Below are 19,791 nucleotides of genomic sequence, written 5' to 3' on the forward strand. Positions count from 1 at the left end.
TTTTTTTGGTGGGTTATCTAGACTCGACGTCCGACAAGATTCTAGGTAAGTTTATCCTGTATCCGATCGGGTGGTTTTCTTTTGCATATAACCAGGTATAAGGACTCTGTATTTGACAATATCCAAGCCATATCAATCAGATGCCCTTTCCTTTCTGTTGTGTCATGGAGATCCAGCAGCTGAAAGGAACTGGCCAATTTTTATGTGCGCATGTAGCGCAAGCTGACCTTACTGACACGTTGCTCAGCTTGAGCCGGGGCTTTTGAATTTGAGAAGGATTTTGCTTGAAGGTCCCTTTTAACACAAGTCGTCGGAGTTGAGGCTCCGGGGGTGGCGATTGCCTAGAAAGGCCGTGGACTCTTTGGATGCTTATTAATGATATGAATGAAGATTGGAAGCAACTTGAATGTTACGATGCAAGTGTGCGTCAAAATTTGATATTGGACTGGGAGGTTCTCCTTTTTCTAATCCTGACTGGTGACAATGACTTTCTGGGGAAGCACAGCAAGGGTAAGTTGTATAAGTACTCAGGTTGGGAGATTGGACGAAGACATGCTGGAAGCAGCCCAAAGTGGCTCGACGCCCACGTTATACAGACATCTGGAATATTTTAACAGAAACAACGACGCCTATAGATGTATCACATAGGTGTATAGTTCAGATATACTTTACATGTGACCCGATGGTTTCTCCGGCGCTACTCTTCTTCCGGCACACCGAGATGTTGGTTGAATTCCCCAACATTGTTACGGGGCCTACTTTCTTGTGGAGGTCACGTTGTCAATTCCTTGGAACTATTCCACTTATATCCGCAGAATTCCATTGTTATTGGTGTTTCAATCTTCGGATTAGCCTGATTAGGGAATCCGAGGTATAGGTACGGAGTACGTTCGTTCTGTTTGTAAGCGCTGAGTTGTCTAGGAGCCTCCCGAAGTCCAGATCACGAATTCGATCAAAACTGTATTATTATTTTTTGACCAGCTGATCATATCGGCACGGTTATTGAGCAGTCATAGATGGGAATTCGGCTAATTTCACTCCGTGGAAAAGGCCGGTTGCGAGTCGGAGCAGGGTCCTCCGGGCGGCTCCCGGTGTATACTAATAGAACGTGTGGATGTCAAGCCGGAAGAGTGTCGGAAAATGCGGGCCATTGAGGTCACAACGGAAGAAACGGCTATTGATGGATTTTGAGAAATACAGGTACAAGAGAGGCAATAAGTATAATGTTCAGTATACAACGTTGTTGATATGCAATATAGGTATAGATACGTAGATGCCCTGAGCTCCAGGCTGCCCCTCGATGACTCAGCCAATGATGCAATGTCTAGATAAAAATCTACAAAAGAAGATCAATTGAATTGATTTAGCCTGTAAAATGAGAGATACGAACTGTAAATAGATTTCTTCAATTCCGTTCAAACGTGTAAAGTGCTGAGTTGAGCTGCAAGCCACTAAGTACGCGCCCCCCCCACCCGACATCATACCCCCACCAACAAATACGTTCCCCTCTCTCTTCTCTTCCCTCTCTCTTTCATCCCCCTCCCAATCACCTCCTTTACTCAAAAATGTACGTATCTAGCTGGCTTCAAGTGAATTTCATCTCTAACGGTATTAGAATCCGCCATCATGGGTTACACTGATCTGGACCAGTTGGCTGTCAACACCATCCGTGTTCTCGCGGTACGTTGAGCTTCACCGGGCAATAGCCCCTCCTTTTCATGCCTTCAATTGGAGCAACATTAGGGTCTTCGGCCTCATATGAAGCTTCAATGTGTGCAATCTGGGAAATCTGACTGACATTTTGCTATCAGGTTGATGCCACCTCCAAGGCCAACTCTGGTCACCCCGGTGCCCCTATGGGCATGGCCCCCGTGGCCCACGTTTTGTTCAACAAGTTCATGAACTTCAACCCCAAGAACCCTGAGTGGGCCAACCGTGATCGTTTCGTTCTCTCGTAAGTGTTTTACCCTGTCTGGGGCCAGGCTGGTTATGGGTCGGCAACAGCCTTTCCATCCCAACCCCAGTGACCATACTTTTGGAATACCGGCTGATCTCAAATTGAATAGTAACGGCCACGGCTGCATGCTCCAGTATGCTCTGCTCCACTTGTTCGGATACGCCATCTCCCTGGACGACCTGAAGAACTTCCGTGTAAGTCCCTCCAAGACATATATGCAAGCAGGCTTGTACTGATTTTGGTAGCAACTCGACAGCATCACCCCCGGTCACCCCGAGGCTCACGACACCCCCGGTATTGAGGTCACCACTGGTCCTCTTGGCCAGGGTTTCGCCAACGCTGTCGGTCTCGCCATGGCTCAGGCTCACACCGGCGGTGTCTTCAACAAGCCCGGATTCGAGCTTTTCAACAACTACACCTACATGTTCTTCGGTGATGGTTGCGCTATGGAGGGTATTGCCAGCGAGGCTGCCTCTATGGCTGGTCACCTCAAGCTTGGCAACCTGATTGCCATCTACGATGACAACCACATCTCCATTGGTAAGATTGACTCGAGCACCGCAAAAGCTAGATGTGAAAGGCTGACCAGCTTCTCTCCGCAGATGGTGACACCAAGTGTGCCTTCACTGAGGATGTCATGAAGCGCTTCGAGGCCTACGGTTGGCACACCGAGTGGGTTAAGGATGGTGACAACGACCTCGCGGGTATCGAGGCTGCCATCCGCAAGTGTCAGCAGGTTACTGACAAGCCCTCCGTCATCAAGCTGACCACCACCATTGGCTTCGGCTCCAAGCTTGCCGGTACCGGTGGTGTCCACGGAAACCCTCTCAAGGCTGACGACGCCCAGGGCGTTAAGAAGCTGTTCGGCTTCAACCCCGAGGAGAGCTTCGCTGTTCCCCAGCAGGTTTACGATATGTACAACAAGCACGCCTCTGAGGGTGCTGCCAAGGAGCAGGAGTGGAACCAGCTCTTCGAGAAGTACCAGTCCGAGCACAAGACCGAGGGTGCTGACCTCGCTCGCCGTCTTTCCGGCAAGCTGCCCGAGGGCTGGGAGAAGAAGCTCCCCGTCTACAAGCCTACTGATGCTGCCGTTGCTTCCCGTAAGCTTTCCGAGGCCTGCCTCGAGGCTATCCACGACGTTATTCCCGAGCTGGTCTCTGGTTCCGCCGATCTGACTGGCTCCAACAACACACGCTGGAAGAACGCCGTTGACTTCCAGCCCCCTGACCTTGGAATCGGTGAGTGGGCCGGTCGCTACGTTCGCTACGGTGTGCGTGAGCACGCCATGGCTGCCGTCATGAACGGTCTGGCTGCCTACGGCACCATCATCCCCGCCGGTGGTACTTTCCTGAACTTCGTCTCATACGCCGCCGGTGCCCTCCGCCTGTCGGCTCTGTCCCGCGTCCGTGTCATCCACGTCGCTACCCACGACTCCATCGGTCTGGGTGAGGACGGCCCCACTCACCAGCCTATTGAGACTCTGGCTCACTTCCGTGCTTTGCCCAACTGCATGGTCTGGCGTCCCGCCGATGGCAACGAGACCAGCGCTGCCTACTACTCCGCCATCACCGCCAAGCACACTCCTACCGTCATGGCTCTGACCCGCCAGAACCTGCCCCAGCTTGAGCTCTCTACCATCGAGAGCGCCCTCAAGGGTGGTTACGTCGTTGTTGACACCCCTAACGCTGCCATCACCATCGTCTCCACCGGTTCCGAGGTCAGCATCGCCATTGAGGCTGCCACATACCTCCAGGAGAAGCACGGCGTTGCTGCCCGTGTTGTGTCCATTCCTTGCTTCGAGGTCTTCGATGCCCAGACCAAGGAGTACCGTCTCCAGGTCCTGCCCGATGGCATCCCCGTGCTGTCCGTCGAGGCTCTGTGCACCATGGGTTGGGAGCGCTACTCTCACGAGCAGTTTGGTCTCAACCGCTTCGGTGCTTCCGGCCCCTACAAGGAGGTGTACGCCGTAAGTTATCTTCACTTCTTGTTCCATGACCATCTACTAATTGTCTACAGAAATTCGAGTTCACCCCCGAGGGCATCAGCAAGCGTGCTCTTGCCACCATCGAATTCTACAAGGGCCACACCGTGCGCTCTCCCATTAACCGTGCTTTCCAGCAGATCCTGTAAGGGGCGGAACGAATATGACGTAACAAAATGTTTTGGTTTTTTAATAGGGGAGCTATGGCCCTCTAGATATACAAGATTGCGAATAGAGCACTCTATTGTTCACTTTTCAACCCAGTAACTCTTAGAAGAGTAGTCATATCCGTACATTATCACAACTCCCCCCATTTCTTCTTCTGCATCTCTACAACGTCCCTCAACATTTCCTCTTTCTTTTTCCTGGTCTCGGGAGTATATGGCCCATAAGCATCTTCAGTCTGCTTAACAACCAAATTCTTCCACGCTTGCTCACCCTCAATATCAACCTGCCCCAACTCCCCCCACACATTCTGAATCGTCGGTGCAAGCTTCTGCAAAAACGCCCCAATTCCCCCCTCCCCACCACCGGCATGATAACTCTCAAACACACCACTACCAGCCCACCGCGGCCCCAAGCTAGCCGTAACAAGAGAATCCAAATCCTTCGCCGAAACAACCCCCTCCCCCACAAGATAACACGCCTCCCTCAGCAACGCAAAAGCAAGCCTATTCCCCACAAACCCAGGAATTTCCTTGTGCAGCGTGATAGGTCGGTAATGCTGCGAAGCCGACTGATCCCCGCTCGAAGCACCCGCGTCAGCACCAGCCGAAGCCCCCGGACCAGGTATATCGCCGAAATACTTCTTCACAAACTCAACCTCCTCAACACTAGTCTCAGGCCCAGGCACAATCTCAATAAGCGGCATCAGATGCGGCGGATTGAACGGGTGTGCGATGACTAACCGCTCAGCAACACGGTCGGCAGCCTCGCACCCGGCTGCTTGCGCCGACGCGGGAATTCCAGACGAACTACTCCATAGGTGGGTATCTTGGTCTGCGAGACCGGCGACTTCCTTCCAGAGAGCCTGTTTCGAGGATGTGACTTCCGGGCTCTGTTCTTGGACGATTGTTGCGTTTTGGATGGCTTCCGGCAGTGTGGTGGCTAGTTTTAGGCGGGATGTACGGATTAGGTCGTCGATTAGGGATGTTGAATCGGGGGAATCGAGGAGGGAGGGGAGTGTGCTCCGGATTTGGGATTCGTAGTCGGGTCGTGGGTCGTAGACTGTTATGCTGGTATCTGGGCGGCGGAGGTGCATTGCGAGCATTGAGAGGCCGATTGTGCCGAGGCCTAGGAGGGCGATTCGGTGGGGGTATTCTGTTGCCATGGCTTTTTGGATTGGGGGTTTTGCGCTGTTGGAGGATGTTAGGGAAGGAAAAGGAGAGGCAGAGAGGGTTGTAGATGATCTCGGAGATGTTGCCGATGGGTGGGGAACAGAGGGGCCATGCGGGGACCGGATTGTCTGTATCCTTCAATATTTACATACAATATACCTAAACACATCAATTGGATGCGAAAAGCAGGATAATTTCGACGTGTTCATCAGACTTGAAAGCAAAGAAGAAGAAAAGGTTGAAGAGGTTCGCGACGAAGAAAAGCTAAGAATATATAGATCAGATTAATATATAGGGGTTTGCATTTTTACTATAAGTGGGGTGGGAAAGTAGAGGAAGTACTATATAGAACAGAGGTGTTAGCCCAATTAGGCCGGTTACCGTGATGGTCCGCAAAAACCCTCGTAGTCGTCCTTCTACAAGTCCTTCAGACGTACAAGATTGCAGGCAAAGTACTTACGTACATTCACACCCGATAATGTACCGAACAAAAAGTCCTGTATCAGTGTGCCTCGCAGCATGTCGTCAAACCGCTCCTCCAGCATGTCAGGGATTCTCGCGGAATGATAGATATACTTGGTTCCTACCACAATGTTTGGACTGTGCACATTGGATAACCTCGTGGCGTGAGAAATTCAACTCGTATGCCACGGGACAAAGAACAATGGAGCTCACAGCGAAATGGAGACAATATCCCATATAGGGTGAGGAGGTAAAAAGAAAAAGAAAGGCGGACTGTTGGAATCCAGAGAAGCCTGAAAAATGAGATCCAGCAGGATATTTAGTTGTCTCCAATTCGTCTCACGTAGCGCCATTTTCCAAGTCCGCAAATGCAAGCCCCGTGACTTGATCGAGTTCCATAAGCTCATCCGCGACGGGTAGAGATTGCCCAAAGATATTGTCCCATTCACCCCAGTCAAAATGGCTCGGATCGAGCAAGAAGGGGACAGAGGGCTCAGGAGCAGGCATCATGTTCGGATCGGCGGCGTTCATGAAGTCGACCGTAGGAGAGTTGAGGATGGATTGTTGAGTCGGGATAGTAGCAGCGGGGGAACGTGCAAAGGCTAAGTCGGGAGCAAATGTTTTGTCACATGACGAGTGGGAGGCAGTCACTGCTGCGCTCGTAGTAGGTTCGGCCACGGTTGCGGATGACAAGAATTTGAAGTAAGGTGTATTTGCGAAGCCAGACTCGGTTGGCCAATCTTGTCCCGTCCAGGGCAATTGTGGGTTCAGACCGGCTTTCTGCCAGGCCTTTTGGCGCAGACGACGGATCATATCCCAGGCCTCGCGGCCTCCATTCCTCAGCGGACGTTGTGTGAAAATGTCATCTCCGCCACTTACGACACCCCCGTCGGGTCCGGAGAGCGACATAATTTGATCAATGAATCCGCGTGACACAGGTGCTTCGGGGCTAAATGGTCGTTCGTACAAGTCGATGAGAATAATCCTGGAACTAGTTAGCATGGCTACTAACTCGAGCTTTCAACATACATCATTGCATGCATGGGCTGATGGTTCCTTGGCGATTATTAGTCCAAATTCCTCTATGAAAGATCGGAATACTCACCCTGGCCAGCCCCATTGAAACGGCTGAAAGTCGGGATCCGTCGCCAATCGAATAAACTTCTCCATGAATGAATAAGAATGCCGTAGCGCACTATTTGAATTAGATTTGGTAGCGCAATGGGTCGCAATGCTTACCTTTGGCGTGCTACGGGCCAGATTCGACTTCGAGGATTCCTGAGGAATGGTTGGTACGCAACACAAAATGCCTACATCCATGTTAGTGGCGAACAGTATTTTTGAATAAAAAGGTTGACCTTATCAATGAATAACGATAAAATAATCCTGGCCCATTTATGAAACGAGACGAGGACTACTGAATGATATTGCTCCGGGCAGCCAGATGGACCTTCAATAGGAAGTTCCTCCGCGGTGGAATGAGGAGCTCGTCTTGAAGATGCTGCTGACTTTTCAGTTGCATTTGTCTCTGGAATTCTGTTTATGATGGAGTTGAGTTTGACTTGAAGATCATGAAGAACAGAGCGAAGCTCAACCATATCCCCTCTTGTTAGAGGCCTCGTGCCTAGCTGGATCCTTAGGATTCTACGAACAGACTCTGCCGAAAAATCAGTACACGCCCCTGAGATCCAAGCCGAGTATCACTCACTGGCCATTATGCATTTGCCCTTTGCGGACAAATAATACACGTTCACCATCGATGGCCCACCACAAACAGTCGGGTCGTCTGGATTATCAGGCGGCCGCTGGCCGCAAGCAACCGATTGTTCATACTGTTTGGCTTCGGTAGTACCCAACAAGGTGTCCTTGACCTCGCTCGTCTCCCGAGCATCCCAGTAAGTGTCATCGGTAAGCAATGGTGGAAGCCCACTCGACATCGCTATAACGCCATCCATATGCATGATATGCCACCACAATCGGCGTCGAAACTCTGCCTCCCATGGATCGATATTGAAATGGGAGGGATCCCGGTGTAACCCTAAAGTCTGCGCCACTCTCACTGCTAAACTGACAAACAAACTACTTGCCAAAGGTTCTTCCTCTCTTGACAAGATTGTCTGCGCAATAAGATAGGCCGCCAGACCGTGAAGTGTGACGCTATGGGGAAACGATATCTTGGCCAACCAACAAGTGACCTCATCACTATATTTTGTCGAGAGGGCAGCTCGTGACGACGTATTGAACTCCATCTCCATTGTTCTCATAGAAATCGAAACTGAACCTCCAAACCATATTGCGTATAGGAGTGGAATGAAAGAAGGACTAGGGCACAGCTCCCCCGTATAACTTTTGCCGTCGTACCAGTCCCAGAAGGCATTGTATAGTTTCAAGATCATCGGAGGGTGAACCATAGGACTCAGGGAGTGGACACCAGACATGAAACCCTTGTAGAGAATGTCACTCTGCCATTTTGTCGGAACATGCTTAAGCATATCTGCCTCCACCGCTTTATCATTCACTGAGAAATAACCCGGTGGGATGCAAACAGCTTTCTGGATGGGCCCCGAGAAGCCGAGCGGAAAGGGAGAGCGCGTGGCTGGGCTGGTGGTTTGGCTGCTTATCGATTCTTTCCGCTGTCTTCGCTCGCTAGAAACTGAATTGGTTGCAGTATGATCACTACCTGCTGCTAAATCATGCGACCGATTCTGATTTCCGAGCAATTGATTGAGTTCGTCCATTTCATGGGAAATGTAAGCCCAATATGTCGTTCCCACATATCTAACCCAAAATTAGACACTCAAACGCACCTTAGATTAGTGTGTCCATACTGACCTTGAACTCCCACCATCCCCCAAGGACATGTGGCCCAAGTTTGAAGTTCCCAGTGGATCAACGAGATCTGTAGTCTGACCGTTTGGGATGGGAAACTCATCGCTGTTACAATCAGCAGGAGCCGATGGACTGTCTGGCCGCGCGACAAGCGATTTGGTAGGAGCATTGCCCTCTTCGCTCGGCGCGGTTTCCGCGCTAGGGTTTAATGCAGGCGCTTGCGCCTCTGTTGATTCATGCGCCCGGTTATCTTTCTTTAACCGATCAACGAGCGATACAAGTTGAGCCAGATGGGCTTCAACTGCGCTTAAATCTGTTTTCTGGACATTTGATAATGATGCCGCCCTTGAACTGTCATACGTCGGCAGGTGTTCATCTGTGTTTTCCTGTTGTCTCCGCCGTTTGGTTCTATTCGCCCGGCGGGCGCGACTGGGTTGTGTGTCATCTTGCTGCGGTTCCACGTCGTAGACACACTCGGTCTTGTTTTTCGCGCAGTTGCCGCATACTGGAAGTATCTAAAAACAAATGTTCAGTCCAGGTATCATGCTCCTGAGTTAAGGATGATCACCTTGTCGCATTTGACTTTGCGCCGCCGACACGTTTGACAGCTATAGCTCACACGTTTCCGGGTAATCTGGTGACTTCCTGTCGCCGACGGCGGAGGCGGCTGAGAGGCAGAGGTGTTGGAGGGCGGAGGCGGCTGAGCGGATGTAGAGGTGTTGGAGGGCCCCGCCACTGGCTGCATGTTCAGCGCGCTTGTTTGACGAATTATTTGCGTCCTTTCATTCCAATCCAGTGACCAAGTGTAAGTGACATGTGCAAATCAAAGAATCATCGCGTGTGTGGAACAATCTAGCCCGCAGATGTCGGGAAATCGGAGTTCTATTCTGCCCGTCCCAGGGTCTAAGGCCGCGGGGCCGAAAAGGTGGATTACTCAGCACTGCCGACAGGGCTCACCTCCAATCAACATACACCTATTCAACTACCCAGTATGTCACCAATCCGCTCTAAAAATCAAGAAAATTCATTGGGCGAGAGGGTACCTTCTTGCTAGCTATTAGAGCTATTTAGAGGCAAAAAAAAAACTTCGCTCAATCCGTTGAGCAACAAACTGGTTTAATATCCCACAATACACTACATCCGACCTCGCAAAGCGTGGTTCAATCGGCTGGGCATAATCCAATGCTTCTTGGTCAGTTTCAAGATTGGAAAATTCGAATTCACGAACTGCCAACGCTCGATCCCACATTTCGTAAACGCGACAGGTCTACTGTCGTTTGTCTTCCCAGTTCTGGACGAGCCCCAAATTTACCGAAAGCTCTCAGCGGAAAGACGTTACTTTGCCCCCCTTCTCCCATTCCAGATAACTAAGTCCAAACAGGTGATCTTTCGCCCACGCCCTCCGCTCTGCCTTGATATATTTCACACTCGTACCCAGATAATATAGCCGCCACTGTGGTTAATGAAATATGGCGTGGCGTTCGGGGTATTGGTACCTTTCGTAGAAATGGAGGCCATGATAAATCGTTTCACTTTTTTGCACCAGGATGTGTGAATCTGTTATGGTATGGTATGTTGCCACCACCATTTGCAATAATAGGACCCAAATATCTCCGACGTATTCTTTTTAGATGATCCTATATCCCTTTGCTTGCAGACTGGGAGGATTCTTTGCCAGGCATCAGGGTATAAATACCCTGCTTTTTCCTAGATTGAATAACAATCATTCTTCTTTCACTTCCTTCCCTTCTCTAGTAACCATAATAATGCTTTCAAATGAAGTACATACAGTGGGTTATTGAACTGGAGATTGAAAAGCTGTTGCTCAGCTCCCTACAACAGAGAGTTTGGCCCACTGTGGCAATGGCCGTGCCTCAGTACAACATAAGAAATAGTATCGCAAGTCCGAGTTCCACGGGCCTATTCTAACGTGTTCTCGGCCGAGTGAATTATTCCCTTATGCAAGTGTCATACGGCGAATTACTATGTCATGGCAGTCTGCCAGGAGTAGACAAGGCTTCGGGGACACTTGGGCCTTTCCTGCCCGATTTATCAATGCCGATGCTAGCCTAAGTAGGCAATGAGCGACCACGTGTCGTGAAGTAAGCCGAAAATCCCAACTTTATGCCGGCATTTTTCGGAAATTACCCTAAAAAGTCTGCCCCAAATTACTTCGCTGTTCTATATAATTGAGCGCGTACTGAGAGAGGGTAAAATCATGGGGAGCATCTGGAACCCCCGTTTAAGCAGCCTCCGATATTCGGCATTCCCTCCAATCAATCTACCCAGGCAGCCCAGATCATCCCGCCACTCTACCCGATTTTTCGGGCATAAGCCTTGGATCTTGTTAACCGGTTCTGACTCGGGAGTGTAAATTCCGGGGCCAAGCACTATAGGGCCTTGGGTCTAGCCCCTGATACTATGTACAAAGTACGAATCCAGATCATATGTGGTATATTGTAGTCTGTGAGTGGTTCGAGCTGTTGGCCGCCCTCGGGGCGTGTCGCATTCGTTATAGTTTCATCGCAGATCGCTTGCTATCATCCAATCAGAGCCAGCATAATAGATGAGTTTTGGACACATTTCAGCTTCGAGATTATTATGGAGCTACGTAATAACAAGCTAACTGGGGTCCACGGGTGGCTCATTGTCTCCACTCTTGGTGATTACCTAAGCATATTATGGTTAAATGAGCCTCCGAAGCTTATCTGTGGTCAACAATATCTCCATGTCCGAGCCCCTGCCTATGTTGTATTCTTATATTGTAGTTCTTTTCCGGTTTCTCTTTCCTCGGTGATGACAGAAAAAGATTGTGACTCTCATACATACATGGTTTCACGTTTATACCCACACTCGCATCCCAAATCCACTTTTTCGGTGAGTTAGAGCGATGTTCTCGGCCGGTGCTTGTTGAATAGAGGTGTTGTTCTCGGCCGAGACCAGCTGCAATCTCGGCCAGTCGTCACAGGTGTGCACAATTAATCCGTCTCCGCATTTTGCTAGACTCCAATACATACCCCAATGCATACCCCAATGCATACCCCACAAACCCTCTCCTATGCCGAAAAGTCTCACCTGCTCTGCCGCACTGTCTACAACATAGGTGTTCCCTACTCACCTGGGGTAATATTTCACCCCACATTGATGCTTAGATCATTTCCCCAGGGATGCCCACAATATACAATCCCGTAGGCACTATTTATATTCGAACACCCCTCTTTCTAATTGTTATTGTTGCTTTCATCTAATATCCTGTGCTTCTTTTGCGTTGTCAATCCCACCATTTATATGATATTATATCGACACGTTGTTTGACAAAAACATCAGTTCAATTACATTTGATAAGAAACAGCAAGTATGACTGTTCTTTCGAATTCCAACAATCCGAAGGAATCCAGCCATGCGGCCACGGCCAACATCGAATCGGACGATTCTCAATCATCTCACCTCGAGCACTATGGCCCACTAGCACATGTGAACACTGTGGAGTCCCGACTGCCTGCCTTTGCGGGTGAATTACAACCGGGTCTATACCGGACGCCCAAGCTTCGAAAGTTTGCAAACCCTGCGCCTCTGGGTCTCTCGGGTTTTGCCTTGAGCACATTTGTACTGGGGTGCATCAATATGGGCACACGGGATATTACAGAGCCTAATATAGTTGTTGGTTCTGCTTACGCTTATGGTGGTCTGGTGCAGCTTCTCGCGGGCATGTGGTAAGTATTTTTGTATTGAGTATCCATTGTGAGGTAACTTGAATCTGACCTGTTTATTTGCCTGATAGGGAAATGGCTGCTGGAAACACATTTGGTGCCACTGCCCTGTCTTCATACGGTGGTTTTTGGATCGCCCTCGGTATCACCTTTACCCCTGGGCTCCAAGTCATGTCAGAGCTTCAGAAAGCTGACAGTACCGGGTCAACTGACATGTTCTACGACTCTTATGGGTTGTTTCTTATGGTAAGTTAACTTTCCCATGTAAATCACCCTTATTATCTATGCCTAACAGCTCCTAGGGCTGGTTCGTTTTCACGTTTCTTCTCCTCACATGCACTGTCAAATCGACTGCGGTGTTCTTTTCCCTGTTCGCATGTGTCGATATTGCTTTCTTGATGCTTGGGATTGGACACCTCCATCGGGATTCCCACGGAAAGCCTAATCAGCCAATCCTCCAAGTTGGAGGCTTATTTGCTCTTATTGCTGCATTTCTGGCGTGGTATTCTGCCCTGGCGGGTATTGCGGACAACAGCAACAGCTTTTTTGTCATTCCTGTCTTCCACTTCCCGTGGTCCGAGAAAGGCAGGGCTTCCAGACGCCAGGCTGCTGGCGATGTTTAGTGCTTATCAGTACGGAACCGTTCTGGGGGATCCTTGGAGCCTGGAGGCTTTGGTTATAGTCAAAGATAGTTTGACAACATCAAAAGCTCATATTATGATGATGATAAAATTTAGCGGTCAAATTGAAAAGTTCCTTGAAATTCAACTTACAACTGCATGTGGATGGGGCGGGCAGGGTGCACTTTATACCTGGAAAGATCTAGGGTTAACAGATTCACCGTAGTCATCCACAAGAACAAAGAAAGAATCCGGAATATCTCTCTTGCTCCCCGGATCGTGGCGGATGATGCATTTTTGAGTGAAATGCCATTCGATGACGTATCTCGGCCGAATATGCGTTCACACTGAACACCGAGCTTACTTAGAGCCTCTATGAACACACCAATTAGAATCAGTCTTGACGAGCCCCATTATCGAAGTATTACACCCCTGCAAGTTATAAAAGCATATTTTCTTCCCTAGTTTCTATTCATCTATCGTTTTCACCAGCTCTCTTTCCAATTCTTTTCAATTTTCTACTGTGTCAATCATGACATCTCCACAGGACATCAAATCAGATAAGCCGATTCCCAAACTCACCCCATTTACATACGAAAATGACGTGTACCAAGCCGGTCGCAAAGGCCAGAAGCCCTCCATAACTTTCAACTGCCACGATTGGGAAACCCTAGCCAAAGATCGGCTCTCGGCAGATTCTTTCGGATACGTCTGGGGATCCGCTGGAACTCGTGATACAGACAACAACAACAAGAAAGCCTTCAAAAAATGGGGGATCGTACCTTCGCGCCTGGTCAAGAGCGACTTCCCAGATCTCAGAACGAAGATTTTTGGCGAGATGTACGACTATCCGATCGCCATGGCACCGGTGGGCGTACAGCGGATTTTCCACCCGGACGGGGAGAGGGCATCGGCAAAGGCTGCCGAGAAGGAAAATGTCCCTTATATCCTCAGCACCGCATCATCCACGAGCATCGAGGATGTCGCCAAGGCTAATGGCAATGGGCCTCGTTGGTATCAACTCTACTGGCCTACGAATGAGAACAATGATATCACAGTGAGCCTGTTGTCACGGGCGAAAGCAGCCGGTTACAAGGTGTTGGTGGTCACCTTGGATACGTACATCCTTGGATGGCGTCCCAGCGATTTGAACAATGCATACAATCCTTTCATTCGACCTGACGATATCGGTGTAGCACTGGGATTCACCGACCCTGTATACCGCCGCAAGTTTGAGGAAGAGCATGGGAAGCCCATTGAGGAGGACCTCGAAACTGCCGCCACAGAGTGGGCACATACCGTATTCCCCGGTGTGAGCCACGGCTGGGAAGATATCAAATTCCTCCAGGAACATTGGGATGGTCCAATTGTTTTGAAAGGAATCCAGACAGTGGCGGACGCGAAGAGAGCTGTGGACTATGGTGTCCAGGGAATTGTGGTCTCCAACCATGGTGGACGACAACAGGATGGAGGTATTGCATCTTTGGATGTTTTGCCTGAGATTGTGGACGCTGTAGGAGATGATTTGGAAATTATCTTCGACTCGGGTGTTCGCTGTGGTGCTGATATTGTAAAGGCGTTAGCACTTGGAGCGAAAATGGTCCTGATTGGTCGTCCATACGTTTATGGATTGGCCATTCAAGGTGAGGGGGGAGTACGCCATGTGCTGAAGAGTCTCCTAGGAGATTTCAATCTGTCCCTCCATCTGTCGGGAATCAGCTCTGTATCGCCTGAACATCTCAATCGATCGGTATTGCGTCGGACAGATAAATAGATATTTGACAGCTGGACGATGTCTTAAGACTACTTATAGTTCGAATGTATTGAATTTCTTCTTCGTATTCTATATTGATGCTCAATCCTAGTTATCGCCGACATCATCGACATCGTCATATATCATTTACATCCTACACCCCTAACTCGAGATCCACAATGCCAAGCTATGTGGGGCCGATATAAGGGTATCCAGATGGGTTTCAGCTGCTGGCCGAGATGGGTAATACGGTAAGTGGTAGCAGCACTACTAATTATACCGATTCTTGCCAGCATATGGCGTAGAAGTTCATCTACATTCGATTGTTTGAACTCCAGTGCACGGCGAGGAGAATCCCAACTGCTTCTAAGATCTTTGAGGACTGCAGATATATATAGGAACCGTCACCGGCCATTCTTTGAACACAGTCTTTAATTTCTGCGAATCACAGCCCCATGGTCTGCGATTGAGCGACTAGACCTAGAGTGAAGTATTTTCCTTTACCGACTGAATGCCGAAATTAAACCATATCAAGCTTCTTGTAACGGGAACGCCGAAGATCCACCCGCAAGCGTAACCGGACCCCCATAGACACTGTAGATCCCACCAAGACGCGGGTGAGGTTTCGACCCCAGTCCCAAAACTCGCTAACCTTAGAATATATATAATATAACTAATGTGAGTTTACGTGATTAATACCTCATAGTTATTACTTCTTTAATTATGTAATATATAGACTCGTAGGTCCTCGCCGCGCGGGCAATGGGCAAACAATGAGTACCCAAAAATGGAACATGGCAAGGTATATAAACACCGTAACGGGATGCGATTAGATATTTCTCATCCTTCATTGACCTTATCCTAAAAGATTCCAAGCTTTGGGCCTACAGTGTCATCATGGCAAATCTTAGCCTATTTGAGGAATTTAGGCCGAGCCCGATGCTGCATGTTGAAGACGTCGAGATGCTCTTCCTGTACGTACCAGATAAGCATGGGATGAGTGCCGGTGGACTCAATACCGACGGAGAGAGGTCATTCCAGGTTAGAGACCAAATCAAAGTCCGTGGTTACAACCCAGATGATACTAAGGGGTTATCTTGATTCGCCGCCCAGGCATGCAGTGTTTCCTCAAGGTTCTAAGCGGAAGTAATGAGTTGGTCCTGGACAAGGTCTCCTACGAAAGCCACGAGAATTTCCAAACAACCAGCATCGGAAGGATGAAGGATCTCTTCGTGGAAACCTATTTCCTGGTCTCCTCTCGACAACTCTCCAGTCGGTGCATGGATTCTTGAGCGGAAGCGAGTCTCGAGGGGAATACTATCATCCATGGATGCTCCCTCGTATGACAGGCACCGAGGCGATGGTAACAATAGTCAAAAGGCTTTTGTATATATATTTGGCGTAATTGTTGACACAAAATTGCTACACTGACGTGACTGATCGTATTTATTTGTTGTACAGTAAGCCTGGTTTTGTCTAGAATCTAGCTATGGCATGGCGTACACATTAATTAGCCAGACAATTTCTCGCCAGCGAGTCAGTCGTACGTAACAAACAATAAAATAAAGGGTGGGGTATAAAAAAATATCGACACCTGTGTGATTCGAACACACGCTCCCGAGGGAAATGCCTTAGCAGGGCATCGCGTTAACCACTCCGCCAAAGTGCCTAGATGCCAAGATTTACAGTACTTTGCATATATGAGGGTAGGAAATAACTCCAAGTGCCTTCTTCACAGCAACATTGCGAACTTGTTAAACCCACTACTACGTCTAGTGATCATTGCTACTTTGCCACATATCATGTCATGGCGAATGTCAATATTCTGTTGGGTCTGACTTTGTACTATCAGCTTCTTTCGGTTGTCACTGGAAGAAACTTCGTTGAGGTGCAACAGGCTAGCATGTTCCTTGGGAAGCTCCACAAAACCATTGCATGGCCTGGAACCCCCAGATTCGCGACCTTGCTAGGGAAAATGACCGAGAAGCCTAATCGATGTCTCTTCTCTTATAGGCTGTTTTATACTCAGGTTCGCATCGCTTGTCGGAGATATGCCTAGATAGAGAAATCAGCTAGTTGAATTGATTTACTTGTGTTGTGACATAAATGCATTTTAATGCATGTATGCACGTTAAATGGTCTGAAAACACCATACATAAGTGATGTATGGGGAAACATAATTGTTCTGACACTTAGAGAATACTTAATATTTCTTCTTAACGTTATTACTAACTAAAAAGATACTTCCTTTATAATATATAGGCACTACTACTATATGCCCCCTAATTGTTCCTAGGACTGGAAAAATTCCAATTATAAATATACTATGTTTAAGTACCTTTTATATAGGCATGCCATATAAAAGGTACCTAGTTTCTTAGAATTTCTGTTTTGTGAGAAAATTCTGTATTCTGGGACACCTAGTAAAGGTAGGGGCGGTAGGACGGCTACTATGCGTTTACTCATGTCCGGTCACGTATATGGTAAGGTCGGTGACAGGGGAATATCATTATATAAGCAATAAGGCACTTTGGCGGAGTGGTTAACGCGATGCCCTGCTATGCATGAAAATGTTAGTCTAGGCATTTCCTTCGGGAGCGTGTGTTCGAATCACACAGGTGTCGATTTTTTATCCCTCTCCTCTCCCTTCCCTTCACACGTTGCATATTTTTACTCTTAGTATCATCAGCATTAACTAGATTCCTGCATCAGTTAACTATCTACCCCCCTAATATTTAGTAAGAATTCTGTCAATGTTGCTCCGCAAAGCCCGAGCTAATGAGAATCCTAGTTAATTCACAGTAATTAACATGATTTGGGATGGATGGTTTCAGTGCTAAACCTCAGTTGTCACATCCTTGCATGCCATCTGGGCAAGAATCTTGAACTCCTACAGAACCAAGATTAGCGGCTTTGATGCAGCTGACACCTTCGCAACCCTTTCCTGCATACAACTTGCATCAAGGTGTATCGAAGGATGGTCAATTTAGACTGCGTTCAAACTGCTTCGACCGACGTAATCTGTTGCTCTCTCCATTTCTTCGTGGTTCCACCCATCCATCTTTTCATTACCAACATGCGTTCAACATATCGGGGATTTCTTATCTGTGTGTACGGGGAGGAAGCTCATGACTATGGGCTTCTCGCCAGGCATTGAGAGGTTAGACAGTTTATAATTCATTCTTAATACTATGCCTCGAGTATCAAATTCACCTTGGCAAGATACCTTTATCCCAAATACATACTTCGTATAGTTTCTATATTGTAGTACATTTCAACAGATACAAGTTATAAATCTATTTATTTTCCATGGTTGACCCCATGGCAGGCTTTATATACTAGTCAACTTGTACTTACAAAAAAGAAACTTGAACTTACATAACAAATATCATCAAGATCAGGCCTTCCCTCCTAAGCAAGCAATTTATTGTACTATGTTGCCTACCAAACTACTTAGTACTAGCGTAAACTGATCAACGAGATTTACATGGACAGAATTCTTACTAGGAGGGGGGGGTGGGCGAACTTCTGTACGTCGTGACCATCGTTAGGTCTAAGTGGGCTCCGTGGGATATTATTCTATTATGAAGAACAAAATGTATTGAATTTTTAAGAAAATTACCAACAAGGCACTTTGGCGGAGTGGTTAACGCGATGCCCTGCTAAGGCATTTCCCTCGGGAGCGTGTGTTCGAATCACACAGGTGTCGATTTTTTTCGAGATTTTTTTTAATCTCCCTTCACGCCCGCTCTTACTCCTACTAGCTCCTAACTAATGTGTAGACACACATCGTTAGAATTGACCCCACTGTCTTATAAACCTCTTGTCGGCCCTACGTGAAATGCGGAGAATTCACTTGCAACGAAATCAATAGCAATTCAGTCTAGACATCTTACAGCGAATAGAGAACAGCCAACACCGGCATTCTACAGCAAATAATTTCATAAGATTACACATCCCCACTCTCTGAGCGCCAGATCTGCGCGCTAGTCTTTTATGGGCCTAGACCATGAATTTAGTATTTTACCTACTGTGTAGTTATTGAATGAGGGAAGTTAGCGAGATGAGTGCTTAGAAAATTACTGTAAATACACCTGAGAGAGGGCTTTTTGCAAACCAGGCAAACTCTAGCCGCTTGTGTAAGCCTCTAAGCACGATGGAATTTTCAGTACATGTTAGCAATGGAAAAACGAAAATTGGGAACGGAGGCCTACACGGATGCTATATACTTCCAATGAAAATAATCAAGCTACCAAAATTTACGTGAGTTCTTTGCGAGGGGTTTCGTATAGCCTTTATCACTATTCTCAGACTAGACTTTACAAAATGATCCTCGCAAACCATCCGCCACTTCGTACCCATCGACACAGCGAGACACAAGAAGAGGAGTCGGTTGTAGCCGGGCATCTGGGCATCCAGGCATCTAGGGCGCCATTCTTTAACATCAATTTCCTATGAGGACCATACATCAGTTCAATCGAATTTGACCAGAGGATACTTGGATGGCGCTTCCGATGAATTCCACTTTCTCTACTTCCCTTTTTGTCACCGCGAAGCACAACATGAACGCCAATATCGCTCTTGCGTCCCATTTCAATTCCTTGCACAATGTCATAGTCAAACACGATTTTGTCTTCAGGCTGTTGGCTGACCAAGGAGAGGTATGCTGCGAAGCTAATGGCAGAGCTACCAGTGGCCGGATCTTCAAAATTTCCCAGAAGCATGCGCGTACAAGAACTGTCCTTCCACCGTCAGGCACATCACGCACATAGAAGTAAAGGTTGATGAGCCCCTCGCCATCCCAGCCAGCATTGAGATACCCCCCACTCAGAGCAGAAGAAAGTTTTATCAATCCGATGGGCATATCTACGGCAGCCAAGGCGTTGATACTCGGAATCTCAACAACAATCACAGTCATACCCCAACCACAGAGAAAACAGGGAAGCTGGCATTTCCGGAATCGTTGGGTTATAGGAATGGACCGAGGGTAGGATGTAGTCGTAGAAGCTCTGACAGCGGAAATTGCGCCTTGTGAGGGTGAAATTCATGTGGAACAGAGACTGAAACAAGAGAATATGCCGCGACTTGTGAGATTGGAATATCGCCAGCCTTAGTCATAAGGGCTCCAAATTGAGACTAATC

General features: G+C 48.1%; 7 protein-coding genes across 7 annotated transcripts; 4 read left to right on the forward strand and 3 right to left on the reverse strand.

Moving 5' to 3' along the window:
- Positions 1-1,626: 1,626 nt before the first annotated feature.
- Positions 1,627-4,087, forward strand: tktA (transketolase tktA; the record flags this gene model as incomplete). The annotated part of the gene is made up of 6 exons (XM_057227811.1): positions 1,627-1,680; positions 1,812-1,954; positions 2,067-2,151; positions 2,203-2,497; positions 2,560-3,923; positions 3,974-4,087. The coding sequence occupies 6 exons, from the start codon at positions 1,627-1,629 to the stop codon at positions 4,085-4,087; spliced, it is 2,055 nt and encodes a 684-aa protein (XP_057087152.1).
- Positions 4,088-4,236: 149 nt separating this feature from the next.
- On the reverse strand, positions 4,237-5,268 carry N7447_003537 (Dehydrogenase multihelical; the record flags this gene model as incomplete). The annotated part of the gene is made up of 1 exon (XM_057227812.1): positions 4,237-5,268. The coding sequence occupies one exon, from the start codon at positions 5,266-5,268 to the stop codon at positions 4,237-4,239; it is 1,032 nt and encodes a 343-aa protein (XP_057087153.1).
- Positions 5,269-6,076: 808 nt separating this feature from the next.
- N7447_003538 (uncharacterized protein) lies at positions 6,077-9,311 on the reverse strand (the record flags this gene model as incomplete). Its single annotated transcript, XM_057227813.1, has 8 exons — positions 6,077-6,722; positions 6,767-6,793; positions 6,843-6,932; positions 6,977-7,047; positions 7,096-7,394; positions 7,446-8,515; positions 8,570-9,081; positions 9,135-9,311. The coding sequence occupies 8 exons, from the start codon at positions 9,309-9,311 to the stop codon at positions 6,077-6,079; spliced, it is 2,892 nt and encodes a 963-aa protein (XP_057087154.1).
- A 2,612-nt stretch (positions 9,312-11,923) lies between these two features.
- N7447_003539 (acetate uptake transporter family protein) lies at positions 11,924-12,899 on the forward strand (the record flags this gene model as incomplete). Its single annotated transcript, XM_057227814.1, has 3 exons — positions 11,924-12,279; positions 12,348-12,522; positions 12,579-12,899. The coding sequence occupies 3 exons, from the start codon at positions 11,924-11,926 to the stop codon at positions 12,897-12,899; spliced, it is 852 nt and encodes a 283-aa protein (XP_057087155.1).
- Positions 12,900-13,428: 529 nt separating this feature from the next.
- N7447_003540 (lactate 2-monooxygenase) lies at positions 13,429-14,670 on the forward strand (the record flags this gene model as incomplete). Its single annotated transcript, XM_057227815.1, has 1 exon — positions 13,429-14,670. One exon carries the CDS (start codon positions 13,429-13,431, stop codon positions 14,668-14,670), a length of 1,242 nt encoding a protein of 413 aa, XP_057087156.1.
- Positions 14,671-15,546: 876 nt separating this feature from the next.
- On the forward strand, positions 15,547-15,750 carry N7447_003541 (uncharacterized protein; the record flags this gene model as incomplete). Its single annotated transcript, XM_057227816.1, has 1 exon — positions 15,547-15,750. The coding sequence occupies one exon, from the start codon at positions 15,547-15,549 to the stop codon at positions 15,748-15,750; it is 204 nt and encodes a 67-aa protein (XP_057087157.1).
- A 3,368-nt stretch (positions 15,751-19,118) lies between these two features.
- On the reverse strand, positions 19,119-19,697 carry N7447_003542 (uncharacterized protein; the record flags this gene model as incomplete). The annotated part of the gene is made up of 2 exons (XM_057227817.1): positions 19,119-19,386; positions 19,570-19,697. Coding segments are annotated over 2 exons (396 nt in total), but the record flags the coding sequence as incomplete, so codon positions are not given.
- Positions 19,698-19,791: the final 94 nt, after the last annotated feature.

This window comes from Penicillium robsamsonii, assembly GCF_028829455.1.
Source record: "Penicillium robsamsonii strain IBT 29466 chromosome Unknown utg000002l_segment0_segment0, whole genome shotgun sequence".
Taxonomy (NCBI): Eukaryota; Fungi; Ascomycota; class Eurotiomycetes; order Eurotiales; family Aspergillaceae; genus Penicillium; species Penicillium robsamsonii.